General features: G+C 49.2%; 1 protein-coding gene across 1 annotated transcript in view; it reads right to left on the bottom strand.

Annotated features, from left to right (window-relative positions):
• ABCD4 (ATP binding cassette subfamily D member 4) overlaps positions 1 to 13,903 on the bottom strand; it is a 42,307-nt gene that overhangs the window by 792 nt on the left and 27,612 nt on the right. The window contains exons 13-18 of the mRNA XM_038765617.1: positions 12,636 to 12,727; positions 10,755 to 10,791; positions 8,864 to 8,913; positions 7,369 to 7,421; positions 5,115 to 5,191; positions 3,117 to 3,232 (exon numbers count right to left, since the gene is read on the bottom strand). Coding sequence (XP_038621545.1) covers positions 3,117 to 3,232; positions 5,115 to 5,191; positions 7,369 to 7,421; positions 8,864 to 8,913; positions 10,755 to 10,791; positions 12,636 to 12,727 — 425 coding nt within the window. The remainder of the gene's footprint in view (positions 1 to 3,116; positions 3,233 to 5,114; positions 5,192 to 7,368; positions 7,422 to 8,863; positions 8,914 to 10,754; positions 10,792 to 12,635; positions 12,728 to 13,903) is intronic.

The raw sequence follows: 13,903 nt of genomic DNA, 5'->3' as shown, positions 1-13,903 counted from the left end.
CCCTCTCTGCCCTTCCAAGCTCGCTATTATTATTATTATTATTCCTTTCCCCACCCCACTGCCCGTTTCATTTCCCCTCTCTGCCTTTCCGAGCTCACTATTGTTATCATTATTATTATTATTATCCTTCCTTCCCCTACCCCCCCTGCCCATCTCATTCCCCCCTCTGCCCTTCCAAGCTCGCTATTATTATTATTATTCTCCTTCTTTCCCCCACCCCCCTGCCGTTTCATTCCCCCTCTCTGCCCTTCCAAGCTCGCTACTATTATTATTACTATTCTCCTTCCTTCCCCCAACCCTCTGCCCGTTTCATTCCCCCTCTCTGCCCTTCCAAGCTCGCTATTATTATTATTATTATTATTCCTTCCCCCACCCCAATGCCCGTTTCATTTCCCCCCTGCCCTTCCGAGCTCACTATTGTTATTATTATTATTATTATTATTCCATCCCCCCCCCCCCTGCCCATTTCATTCCCCCTCTCTGCCCTTCCAAGCTCGCTATTATTATTATTATTATTATTCTCCTTCCTTCCCCCACCCCCCTGCCCGTTTCATTCCCCCTCTCCGCCCTTCCGAGCTGTTTAGAATTTACTCCCCCAAGCGCTTAGTACAGTGGGGAAAGAGCCCGGGCTTGGGAGTCAGAGGTCATGGGTTCAAATCCCGGCTCCGCCAACTGTCAGCTGGGTGACTTTGGGCAAGTCACTTCACTTCTCTGGGCCTCAGTTCCCTCATCTGGAAAATGGGGATGAAGACTGTGAGCCCCCCATGGGCCAACCTGATCACATTGTAACCACCCTAGTGCTTAGGACAGTGCTTTGTACATAGTAAGTACTTAATAAATGCCATCATCATTATTATTATTATTATTATTAAATCCCGTCTCTGCCACTTGTCAGCTGTGAGACTTTGGGCAAGTCACTTAACTTCTCTGTGCCTCAGTGACCTCATCTGGAAAATGGGGATGAAGACTGTGAGCCCCACATGGGCCAACCCGATCACCTTGTAGCCACCCCAGCGCTCAGAACGGTGCTTTGCACATAGTAAGCGCTTAATAAATGCCATCATCATTATGATTATTAAATCCCGCCTCTGCCACTTGTCAGCTGTGAGACTTTGGGCAAGTCACTTAAATTCTCTGTGCCTCAGTGACCTCCTCTGGAAAATGGGGATGAAGACTGTGAGCCCCACATGGGACAACCCGATCACCTTGTAACCACCCCAGCGCTCAGAACGGTGCTTTGCACATATTAAGCGCTTAATAAATGCCATTGTCATTATTATTATTATTATTATTATTATAATTAAATCCTGCCTCTGCCACTTGTCAGCTGTGAGACTTTGGGCAAGTCACTTAAATTCTCTGTGCCTCAGTGACCTTCTCTGGAAAATGGGGATGAAGACTGTGAGCCCCACATGGGCCAACCCGATCACCTTGTAACCACCCCAGCGCTCAGAACGGTGCTTTGCACATAGTAAGCGCTTAATAAATGCCATCATCATTATTATTATTAAATCCCGCCTCTGCCACTTGTCAGTTGTGTGACTTTGGGCAAGTCACTTCACTTCCCTGTGCCTTAGTGACCTCATCTGGAAAATGGGGATGAGGACTGTGAGCCCCATGTGGGACAGGCTGATCACCTTGTAACCTCCCCAGCGCTCAGAACGGTGCTTTGCACATAGTAAGCGCTTAATAGATGCCATCGTCATTATTATTATTAAATCCCGCCTCTGCCACTAGTCAGCTGTGTGACTTTGGGCAAGTCACTTGACTTCTCTGGGCCTTAGTGATCTCATCTGGAAAATGGGGATGAAGACTGTGAGCCCCACATGGGCCAACCCGATCACCTTGTAGCCACCCCAGCGCTCAGAACGGTGCTTAGCACATAGTAAGCGCTTAATAAATGCCATTGTCATTATTATTATTATTATTATTATTATTGTTATTATTAAATCCCGCCTCTGCCACTTGTCAGTTGTGTGACTTTGGGCAAGTCACTTGACTTCTCTGGGCCTCAGTGACCTCCTCTGGAAAATGGGGATGAGGACTGTGAGCCCCACGTGGGACAGGCTGATCACCTTGTAACCACCCCAGCGCTCAGAGCGGTGCTTTGCACATAGTAAGCGCTTAATAGATGCCATCGTCATTATTATTATTAAATCCCGCCTCTGCCACTTGTCAGCTGTGCGACTTTGGGCAAGTCACTTGACTTCTCTGGGCCTCAGTGACCTCCTCTGGAAAATGGGGATGAGGACTGTGAGCCCCACGTGGGCCAACCCGATCACCTTGTAACCACCGCAGCGCTCAGAACGCTGCTTTGCACATAGTAAGCGCTTAATAGATGCCATCGTCATTATTATTATTAAATCCCGCCTCTGCCACTAGTCAGCTGTGAGACTTTTGGCAAGTCACTTCACTTCTCTGTGCCTCAGTGACCTCCTCTGGAAAATGGGGATGAAGACTGTGAGCCCCATGTGGGACAACCCGATCGATCACCTTGTAGCCACCCCAGCGCTCAGAACGGTGCTTTGCACATATTAAGCACTTAATAAATGCCATTGTCATTATTATTATTATTATTAAATCCTGCCTCTGCCACTTAGCTGTGTGACTTTGGGCAAGTCACTTCACTTCTCTGTGCCTTAGTGACCTCATCTGGAAAATGGGGATGAAGACTGTGAGCCCCACGTGGGCCAACCCGATCACCTTGTAGCCACCCCAGCGCTCAGAACGGTGCTTTGCACATAGGAAGCGCTTAATAAATGCCATCATCATTATTATTATTATTATTAAATCCCGCCTCTGCCACTTAGTTGTGTGACTTTGGGCAAATCATTTCACTTCTCTGTGCCTTAGTGACCTCCTCTGGAAAATGGGGATGAGGACTGTGAGCCCCACATGGGACAGGCTGATCACCTTGTAACCCCTCCAGTGCTTGGCACATAGTAAGCGCTTAATAAATGCGATTATTATTATTATTTTGACCTCTGATTCCCAAGCCCGGGCTCTTTCCGCGGAGCCACGCTGCTTCTTCACTAGCCAGGCCATCTCGACCGCCCCCCAAATCCCAGGGCCGCGCCCCCGGACGCCCCACCCGCCCGCCCGCATCCGACCCTCACCTTCTCCAGGCTGCGGCGATGGCCCACGCTGACGAGCGTCATTCCCAGCTGCTGGCAGATCCGGTACAACTCGCCCTCCGCCTCCTCCGTCAGGGCGCTGGTAGCTTCGTCCAACACTGACAGGAGGAAGGAGGGGCGGGAGGCGGGTGCGAGGATGGACCGAGGGCCCGCCGAGGCGCCTCTTCCCGCTCCCAAACACGTCCCCCCCGCCCGCTCCGGGAGGGGAAAAGGCCGGGACCGTTTCGTCCCGTCTCTTCCCGCTCCAGTCCGTGCTTCACTCTGCCGCCCGGATCATTTTTCTCCGAAAACGTCCGGTGCTCCGGGTCTCCCCGCTCCTCAAGAACGGAGGTTTCCCGTCCGCCTCCGCGCCGAACGGAGACTCCTCGCTTTCCACCTCTCCCCGCCCCATCTGAGAGTCGGGGGACCCGGGTTCTAATCCCGGCTCCGCTACCCGTTTGTGCCTCAGTTCCCTTGTCTGGAGAATGGGAATTAAGACCGGGAGCCCCAGCTGGGACGGGGATTGCGCCCCTCATCTGGAAAATGGGAATTAAGACTGGGAGCCCCAGCTGGGACGGGGATTGCGCCTCAGTCCCCTCGTCTGGAGAATGGGAATTAAGACCGGGAGCCCCAGCTGGGACGGGGATTGCGCCTCAGTCGCCTTGTCTGGACAATAGGAGTTAAGACTGGGAGCCCCAGATGGGACGGGGATCACGCCTCAGTCCCCTCGTCTGGAGAGTGGGAATTAAGACCGGGAGCCCCAGCTGGGATGGGGATTGTGCCTCGGTCCCCTCATCTGGAGAATGGGAATTAAGACCGGGAGCCCCAGCTGGGACGGGGATTGCACCTCAGTCCCCTCGTCTGGAAAATGGGAATTAAGACCGGGAGCCCCAGCTGGGACGGGGATTGCGCCCCTCATCTGGAAAATGGGAATTAAGACTGGGAGCCCCAGCTGGGATGGGGATTGCGCCTCAGTCCCCTCGTCTGCAAAATGGGAATTAAGACCGGGAGCCCCAGCTGGGACGGGGATTGCGCCTCAGTCTCCTCATCTGGAGAATGGGAATTAAGACTGGGAGCCCCAGCTGGGATGGGGAATACGCCCCTCATCTGGAAAATGGGAATTAAGACTGGGAGCCCCAGCTGGGACGGGGATTGCGCCTCAGTCCCCTCATCTGGAAAATGGGAATTAAGACTAGGAGCCCCAGCTGGGACGGGATTGCGCCCCTCATCTGGAAAATGGGAATTAAGACTGGGAGCCCCAGCTGGGATGGGCATTGCGCCTCAGTCCCCTCGTCTGGAGAATGAGAATTAAGACCGGGAGCCCCAGCTGGGACGGGGATTGCGCCTCGGTCCCCTCATCTGGAAAATGGGAATTAAGACTAGGAGCCCCAGCTGGGACGGGGATTGCGCCCCTCATCTGGAAAATGGGAATTAAGACTGGGAGCCCCAGCTGGGATGGGCATTGCGCCTCAGTCCCCTCGTCTGGAGAATGAGAATTAAGACCGGGAGCCCCAGCTGGGACGGGGATTGCGCCTCGCTCCCCTCGTCTGGAAAATGGGAATTAAGACCGGGAGCCCCAGCTGGGACGGGGATTGCGCCCCTCATCTGGAAAACCCACGACCGCTGACTCCAAAGCCCGGGCTCTTTCCAGTGAGCCACGCTGCTTCTCTATTTAACGCCATATTGTACTTTCCCGAGCGCTTCGTCCAGTGCTCTGCACACAGTGAGCGCTCAATAAATACGATTGAATGGATGAATGAATGCTCTGCGCACAGCAAGCGCTCAGTCACCCCGATCGATTGAGACCGCTGACGGCCAGCACGCTCTCCTCTGACGGCCCCCCTCGTGTTGTCCGTCTCCCCCTCCTAGACTGTGAGCCCGCCGTCGGGTAGGGACCGTCTCTAGATGTGGCCGACTTGGACTTCCCAAGCGCTTAGTACAGTGCTCTGCACATAGTAAGCGCTCAATAAATACGATTGAATGAAGGAGCTGCACACCCACCTGCGTATCGGGGCTGGAGATAGAAGAGCCGGGCGAAGGAGAGTCTCTGCATCTCCCCCGGGGACAGGACGTCGTACCTGGGGACGGCACGTGATGAAAATAATGGTAATGATGGTATTTGTTAAGCGCTTACTACGCGTCAGGCACTGTGCTAAGCGCTGGCACGGTCCTAACAGCAGAAGCCAACAATCTCCAACGAGGGGCGAGGGAGAGGCCAAAGGATGTCTCTCCCTCTAGACTCGCAGCTCGTTGCAGGCAGGGAATCAATCGATCAATCAATCAATCGTATTTATTGAGCGCTTACTGTGTGCAGAGCACTGGACTAAGCGCTTGGGAAGTACAAGTTGGCAACATATAGAGACGGTCCCTACCCAACAGTGGGACTGGTACTTCCCAAGCGCTTAGTCCAGTGCTCTGCACGCAGTAAGCGCTCAATAAATGTGTCCGTTTATTGTTCTACAAGCGCTCAGTACCTCCTATGAAACAACGTTATCGTGGCCGGAGAGTTTGCGTAATAATAATAATAAAAATAATAATAATAATAATAATGATGGCATTTGTTAAGCGCTTACTACGTGCAAAGCACAACCGCTCCACTGAGGCACGCTGCTTCTCTAAGCCCTTGCTGTTCTGATGATGATGGTACTTGTCAAGCGCTTACTTTGTGCCAAGCGCTGCTCTAAGCGCTGGGGAGGATGCAAGGACATCCTAGTGGCGCGGCTTAGTGGAAAGAGCCCGGGCTTTGGAGTCAGAGGTCACGGGTTCAAATCCCGGCTCTGTCACCTGTCAGCTGGGTGACTTTGGGCAAGTCACTTCACTTCTCTGGGCCTCAGTTCCCTCATCTGTCAAATTGGGATGAAGACTGGGAGCCCTCCGTGGGACAACCTGATCACCTTTGTAACCTCCCCAGCGCTTAGAACAGTGCTTTGCACGTAGTAAGCGCTGCCTGTCTCCTCCTTCTAGACTGTGAGCCCGTTGTTGGGTAGGGGCCGTCTCTATATGTTGCCAATTTGTATTTCCCAAGCGCTTAGTACAGTGCTCTGCACAGTAAGGACTCAATAAATACGATTGAATGAATAAATAAATGCTATCATCATTATTATTATTATTATTCCCCCTTCTAAACTGTGAGCCTGCTGTCGGGTAGGGACCGTCTCTAGATGTTGCCAACTTGGACTTCCCAAGCATTTAGTACAGTGCTCTGCACACAGTAAGCGCTCAATAAATAAGATTGAATGAATGAATAAATGCCATCATCATTATTATTATTCCCCCTTCTAGACTGCGAGCCCATTGTTGGGTAGGGACCATCTCTATATGTTGCCAATTTGTACTTCCCAAGCGCTTAGTCCAGTGCTCTGCACACAGTAAGCGCTCAATAAATATGATTGAATGAATGAATAAATAAATGCCATCATTATTATTATTATTATTAATCCCCCTTCTATTGATTGATTGATTGATCGATTGATTGATTGATTGATTGATTCTAGACTGCAAGCCCGTTGTTGGGTAGGGACCATCTCTAGATGTTGCCAACTTGTACTTCCCAAGTGCTTAGTACAGTGCTCTACACACTGCAAGTGCTCAATAAATACAACCACACAGTAAGTGCTCAATAAATACAATTGAATGAATGAATGAATAAATAAATGCCATCATCATTATTATTATTATTATTATTATTCCCCCTTCAAGACTGCGAGCCCGTTGTTGGGTAGGGACCGTCTCTAGATGTTGTCAACGTGGACTTCCCAAGTGCTTAGTACAGTGCTCTGCACGCAGTAAGTGCTCAATAAATACGACCAAACAGTAAGTGCTCAATAAATACGATTGAATGAATGAATGAATAAATGCCATCATCATTATTATTATTATTATTATTCCCCCTTCGAGACTGCAAGCCCGTTGTTGGGTAGAGACCGTCTCTAGATGTTGCCGACTTGGACTTCCCAAGTGCTCTGCACACAGTAAGCGCTCAATAAATACGACTGAATGAATGAATGAATTATTATTATTATCACTCCCCCTTTTAGACTGTGAGCCTGTTGTTGGGTATGGACCGTCTCTAGATGTTGCCGACCTGTACCTCCCAAGTGCTCTGCACACAGTTGGTGCTCAATAAATACGACTGAATGAACGAAGAAAGCGGCGTCCGACCGGGCTGAGCCTGGCCTATCGTGACCCGCGAGGGGCGGCTGAGCTTTTTGGGAGCTTGGAAGACGCTTTCCAGCCCCCGGCCCCCAATCCTTACCAATTCCAGTCCACCTGCGAATCCAGTCCCCCCGTCCGGGTCACCAAGCCGGCCTGGATGACAAACCGAGAGGGGAGAGAAGTCAGGCCGTCGGCTCCAGGTCTGCCCCCGTCGCCCTCCCCTCTTCCCGCTGAGCCGGGGGGAGACTCCCCCTGCCATGTTATTTATTTATTTTACTCGTACATATCATCAATCGTATTTATTGAGCACTTACTGTGTGCAGAGCACTGGACTAAGAGCTTGGGAAGTACAAGTTGGCAACACATAGAGACAGTCCCTACCCAATAGTGGGCTCACAGTCTAAATATCTATCTATCTACATATCTATTCTATTTATTTCTTTCTATGCATTTATTCTATTCTGTTTTTTTATTATTTTATTTTATTTTATTATTTTATTTTATTTTTCATTTTATTTTACTTTACTTTATTTATTTTATATTTTATTTTATTTTATTTTATTATTTTATTTTATTTTATTATTTTATTTTATTTTATTATTTTATTTTATTATTTTATTATTTTATTTTATTATTTTATTATTTTATTTTATTTTATTTTATTATTATTTTATTTTATTTTATTTTTTAATTTTATTATTTTATTTTATTTTTTATTTCATTATTTTATTATTTTATTTTATTTTATTTTTTATTTCACTATTTTATTATTTCATTTTATTTTATTTCATTTTATTTTTTTATTATATTTTTTATTTTATTTTATTATTATTTTATTTTATTATTTTATTTTATTTTATTATTTTATTATTTTTTATTTCATTATTTTATTTTATTTTATTTTTTATTTCACTATTTTATTATTTTATTTTATTTTATTTTATTATTTTATTTTTTATTATTTTATTATTTTATTTATTTTTATTTTATTTTATTATTTTATTTTATTATTTTATTTTATTTATTTTATTTTATTTTACTTTATTTTGTTAATATGTTTGGTTCTGTCGTCCGTCTCCCCCTTCTAGCCTGTGAGCCCGCTGTTGGGTAGGGACCGTCTCTCTATGTTGCCAACTTGGACTTCCCAAGCGCTTAGTACAGTGCTCTGCACACAGTAAGCGCTCAATAAATACGACTGATTAATCTTGGATCTGCCCCCTTCTCACAGGGCAGCGGAAAACGGCGGAGAGGAAAAGCGCTCAGTGTGGCGTTCGGCCCACAGTGAGCGCTCAATAAATACGATGGACTGAATCATCATCAATCGTATTTATTGAGCGCTTACTGTGTGCAGAGCACTGTACTAAGCGCTTGGGAAGTCCAAGTTGGCAACATAGAGAGACAGTCCCTACCCAACAGTGGGCTCACAGTCTAAAAGGGGGAGACAGAGTAGGAGCCCGTCGTTGGGTGGGGACCGCCTCTATCGGTTGCCGAACTCTACTTTCCAAGCGCTTAGTCCAGTGCTCTGCACACAGCAAGCGCTCAATAAATACGACTGATTGAGTGCTGACGGGATTCGGAGCTTCCGGGGGACTCACCAGCCCTGCCAGCTCCAGGAATCTCAAAATCCGCTCGTCATCCACGGATCCTGGAAAAGCGGGAGGGTTTTTTTTAATAATAATAATAATAATGGCATTTATTAAGCGCTATGTGCCAAGCACTGTTCTAAGCGCTGGGGAGGTTACAAGGCGATCAGGTTGTCCCACGGGGGGCTCACGGTCTTCCTCCCCATTTTCCAGATGAGGGAACTGAGGCCCAGAGAAGTGAAGTGACTTGCTCAAAGTCACACAGCTGACACCTCTTCCCCTCGTCCCCCTCTCCATCCCCCCCCGTCTTAACTCCTTCCCTTCCCCACAGCACCTGTACATACGGACATATGCTTGTATGTATTTATTACTCTATTTTACTTGTACATATCTATTTCTTTTATTTTGTTAGGATGTTTGGTTTTGTTCTCTGTCTTCCCCTTCTAGACTGTGAGCCCACTGTTGGGTAGGGACCGTCTCTATATGTTGCCAACTTGTACTTCCCAAGCGCTTAGTACAGTGCTCTGCACACAGTAAGCGCTCAATAAATATGATTGATTGATTGATTGACAAGTGGTGAGCCCACTTCTAACCTGTAAGCCCACTGATGGGTAGGGACCGTCTCTCTATGTTGCCAACTTGGACTTCCCAAGCGCTTAGTACAGTGCTCTGCACACAGTAAGCGCTCAATAAATACGACTGAATGAAAAGTGGTGGAGCCGGGATTTGAACCCATGACCTCCGACTCCAAAGCCCGGGCTCTTTCCACTGAGCCTCGCTGCTTCTCTCCCCGGGGCAGGGAGGGGAAGACATATCAGGGTTTTTTTCGGGGGGGGGGGGGAAGGTGTGGCCTGACGGGTAGAGGTCGGGATGCCTGGGTCCTAGTCGTCATCATCATCATCATCAATCGCATTTATTGAGCGCTTACTGTGTGCAGAGCACTGTACTAAGCGCTTGGGAAGTCCAAGTTGGCAACATATAGAGACGGTCCCTACCCAACAGTGGGCTCACAGTCTAAAAGGGGGAGACAGAGAACAAAACCAAACATACTAACAAAATAAAAGAAATAGTCGAGATCTCAAGACAGCTGCGGGCCGGGAAAATGTGCCTGTTTATTGTTAAGCTGTCCTCTCCCAAGCGCTTAGTACAGTGCTCTGCACACAGTAAGCGCTCAATAAATACGCCCGCATGAATGAGCAGAGAGGGCTGCAGGGGGTGGGTTGGGATGAAAGTGGAAAGTGGGGGGAGCGGGGAGAGGTGCGTGGCTCAGTGGAAAGAGTCAGAGGTCACGGGTTCGAATCCCGGCTCCGCCAACTGTCAGCCGGGTGACTTTGGGCGAGTCACTTCACTTCTCTATTTATTTATTTATTTTACTTGTACATATCAACTCTATTTTATTTTGTTAATATGTTTGGTTTTGTTCTCTGTCTCCCCTTTCTAGACTGTAAGCCCACTGTTGGGTAGGGACTGTCTCTGTATGTTGCCAACTTGGACTTCCCAAGCGCTTAGTCCAGTGCTCTGCACGCAGTAAGCACTCAATAAATGCGATTGATTGATTGATTGATTGGCAAGTGGTGAGCCCACTTCTAGCCTGTGAGCCCACTGCTGGGTAGGGACCGTCTCTCTATGTTGCCAACTTGGACTTCCCAAGCGCTCAGTACAGTGCTCTGCACACAGTAGGCGCTCAATAAATACGATTGACTGATTGATTAATTGATTCTCTGGGCCTCAGTGACCTCAGCTGTCAAAGGGGGATTCAAACTGTGAGCCCCTCGTGGGACGAGCTGATCACCCTGTAACCTCCCCAGCGCTTAGAACAGTGCTTGGCACATAGTAAGCGCTTAATAAATACCGTTATTATGATTATGATTGAGACCGCGGGACCCCCAAGCTCCCTGCTTACCTGAAGCCGGGTATATCTCCTTCAGAGGATAAATCACCTGTGGAAGGAAAAGCCCGAGGAAAAGCCAGGCCGAGGAGAGCTAAGAGCTCAGCGCTGCCCACTCGGCTCAACAGCTGTCAAACTGTCCTCCCCCAAGCGCTTAGTACAGTGCCCTGCCCACAGTAAGCGCTCAATAAATACGCCCGCATGATCGTTCATTCGATCCTGTTTCCTGAGCGCTTACGGTGGGCAGAGCCCTGTACTGAGCGCTCTGTACCGTACTTGGGAGAAGCAGCGTGGCTCAGGGGAAAGGGCCCAGGCTTTGGAGTCAGAGGTCGTGGGTTCAAATCCCGGCTCCGCCAACTGTCAGCTGGGTGACTTTGGGCAAGTCACTTCACTTCTCTGGGCCTCAGTTCCCTCATCTGGAAAATGGGGATGAAGACTGTGAGCCCCCCGTGGGACAACCTCATCACCTTGTAACCTCCCCAGTGCTTAGAACAGTGCTCGGCACATAGCATTTAACAGAAACCATCATTATTACAGAAAAGCAGTGTGGCTCAATGGAAAGAGCCCGGGCTTCGGAGTCAGAGGTCGTGGGTTCAAGTCCCAGCTCCGCCAACTGTCATTTGGGTGACTTTGGGCAAGTCACTTCACTTCTTTGGGCCTCAGTTACCTCATCTGCAAAATGGGGATTAAGACTGAGCACCACGTGAGACAATCTGATTACCTTGTAACCTCCCCACTGCTTAGAACAGTGCTTGGCACGTAGTAAGCGCTTAACAAATGCCATCATTATTACGGAGAAGCAGCGTGGCTCAGTGGAAAGAGCCTGGGCTTGGGAGTCAGAGGTCATGGGTTCAAATCCCAGCTCCACCAACTGTCAGCTGGGTGATTTTGGGCAAGTCACTTCACTTCTTTGGGCCTCAGTTACCTCATCTGTCAAATGGGGATTAAGACTGTGAGCCCCACGTGAGATGATCTGATTACCTTGTAACCTCCCCACCGCTTAGAACAGTGCTTGGCACATAGTAAGCGCTTAACAAATGCCATCATTATTACGGAGAAGCAGCGTGGCTCAGTGGAAAGAGCCCGGGCTTGGGAGTCTGAGGTCATGGGTTCAAATCCCGGCTCTGCCACCTGTCAGCTGGGTGACTCTGGGCGAGTCACTTCGCTTCTCTGGGCCTCAGTTCCCTCATCTGTCAAATGGGGATGAAGACTGTGAGCCCACTGTTGGGTAGGGACCGTCTCTATATGCTGCCAACTTGTGCTTCCCAAACACTTAGTCCAGTGCTCTGCACATAGTAAGTGCTCAATAAATACAACTGATTGAATGAATGAATGACTGTGAGCCCCCCGTGGGCCAGCCTGATCACCTTGTAACCTCCCCAGCGCTCAGAACAGTGCTTGGCACATAGCAAGCGCTTAACAAATACCATCATTATTACAGAGAAGCATCGTGGCTCAGTGGAAAGAGCCCGGGCTTGGGAGTCCGAGGTCATGGGTTCAAATCCCGGCTCCGCCAACTGTCAGATGTAGGACTATGAACGAGTCACTTTGCTTCTCTGGGCCTCAGTTCCCTCATCTGTCAAACGGGGATGAAGACTGGGAGCCCCACGTGGGACAATCTGATCACCTTGTATCCTCCCCAGCGCTTAAGAACAGTGCTCTGCACATAGTAAGCGCTTAATAAATGCCATTATTATTATTATTATTATTACTGAGCGCTCGGAAAGGACGCGTGGCAACCCCCCGTCCGCCCCAGGACGCACACGCACGCCGATTCAGGGTCCGGGGGGTGTCCAAGACATGCGCAGACCCTCGCTCTCGGTGAGGTGGGCTTTAGAGGAGTCCCGGGCGAGCGACCGACCGACCGACCCCGGGGCGGGGGACGGCGGTACTCACCTGCTCGCGCAACGTCCCGTCCGTGAAGAAAGGCCTCTGCGGCAGGAAGAGCACCCCGTGGGGTCCGAAACACGTCAGCATCCGCACGCCGCCTGCGGGCAACCCCCCCCACCGGGACCAGAGAGACCCGAGCGGCGTGAATTCGAATTCTCCGTTCCAATTCACCCTGGAGAGCTGAATTCGGAAACCCTGCTCTGCGCACAGTAAGCGCTCAATAAATACGACTGAATGAATGAGAGCCAGGAGGGCTTGGGTTCTGCTTCTTGAGAAGCAGCGTGGCTCAGTGGAAAGAGCCCGGGCTTTGGAGTCCGAGGTTGTGGGTTCGAATCCCGGCTCCGCCACTTGTCCGCTGGGTGACTTTGGGCAAGTCACTTCACTTCTCTGGGCCTTAGTTACCTAATCTGGAAAATGGGGATTGCGACCGTGAGCCCCACCATGGGACAACGTGATCACCTTGTAACCTCCCCAGCGCTTAGTACGGTGCTTTGCACATAGTAAGCACTTAATAAATGCCATCATTATTATTATTCTCTGGGCCTCAGTTCCCTCATCTGGAAAATGGGGATTACGACCGTGAGCCCCACCACGGGACAACGTGATCGCCTTGTAAACCCCCCAGCACTTAGAACAGTGCACATAGTAAGCGCTTAATAAATGCCATCATTATTATTATTATTCTTCTCTGGACCTCAGTTCCCTCATCTGGGAAATGGGGATTACGACTGTGAGCCCCACCATGGGACAACCTGATCACCTTGTAACCTCCCCAGCGCTTAGAACAGTGCACATAGGAAGCGCTTAACAAATGCCATCATTATTATTATTATTCTTCTGTGGGCCTCAGTTCCCTCATCTGGAAAATGGGGATGAAGACAGTGAGACCCCCGTGGGACAACCTGATCACCTTGTAACCTCCCCAGTGCTTAGAACAGTGCACATAGTAAGCGCTTAATAAATGCCATTATTATTATTCTCTGTGCCTCAGTTCCCCCATCCGTAAAATGGGGATTAAGACTGTGAGCCCCCTGTGGAACAACCTGATCGCCTTGTAACCTCCCCAGCGCTTAGAACAGTGCACGTAGTAAGCGCTTACTAAATGCCATCATTATTATTATTATTATTATTCTCAGGGCCTCAGTTCCCTCATCTGGAAAACGGGGATGAAGACAGTGAGACCCCCGTGGGACAACCTGATCACCTTGTAACCTCCCCAGTGCTTAGAACAGTGCACATAGTAAGCGCTTAATAAATGCCATTATTATTATTCT

Source organism: Tachyglossus aculeatus, chromosome 23 (assembly GCF_015852505.1).
Source record: "Tachyglossus aculeatus isolate mTacAcu1 chromosome 23, mTacAcu1.pri, whole genome shotgun sequence".
NCBI lineage: Eukaryota > Metazoa > Chordata > Mammalia > Monotremata > Tachyglossidae > Tachyglossus > Tachyglossus aculeatus.
This window is presented reverse-complemented; position numbering and strand designations above follow the sequence as displayed.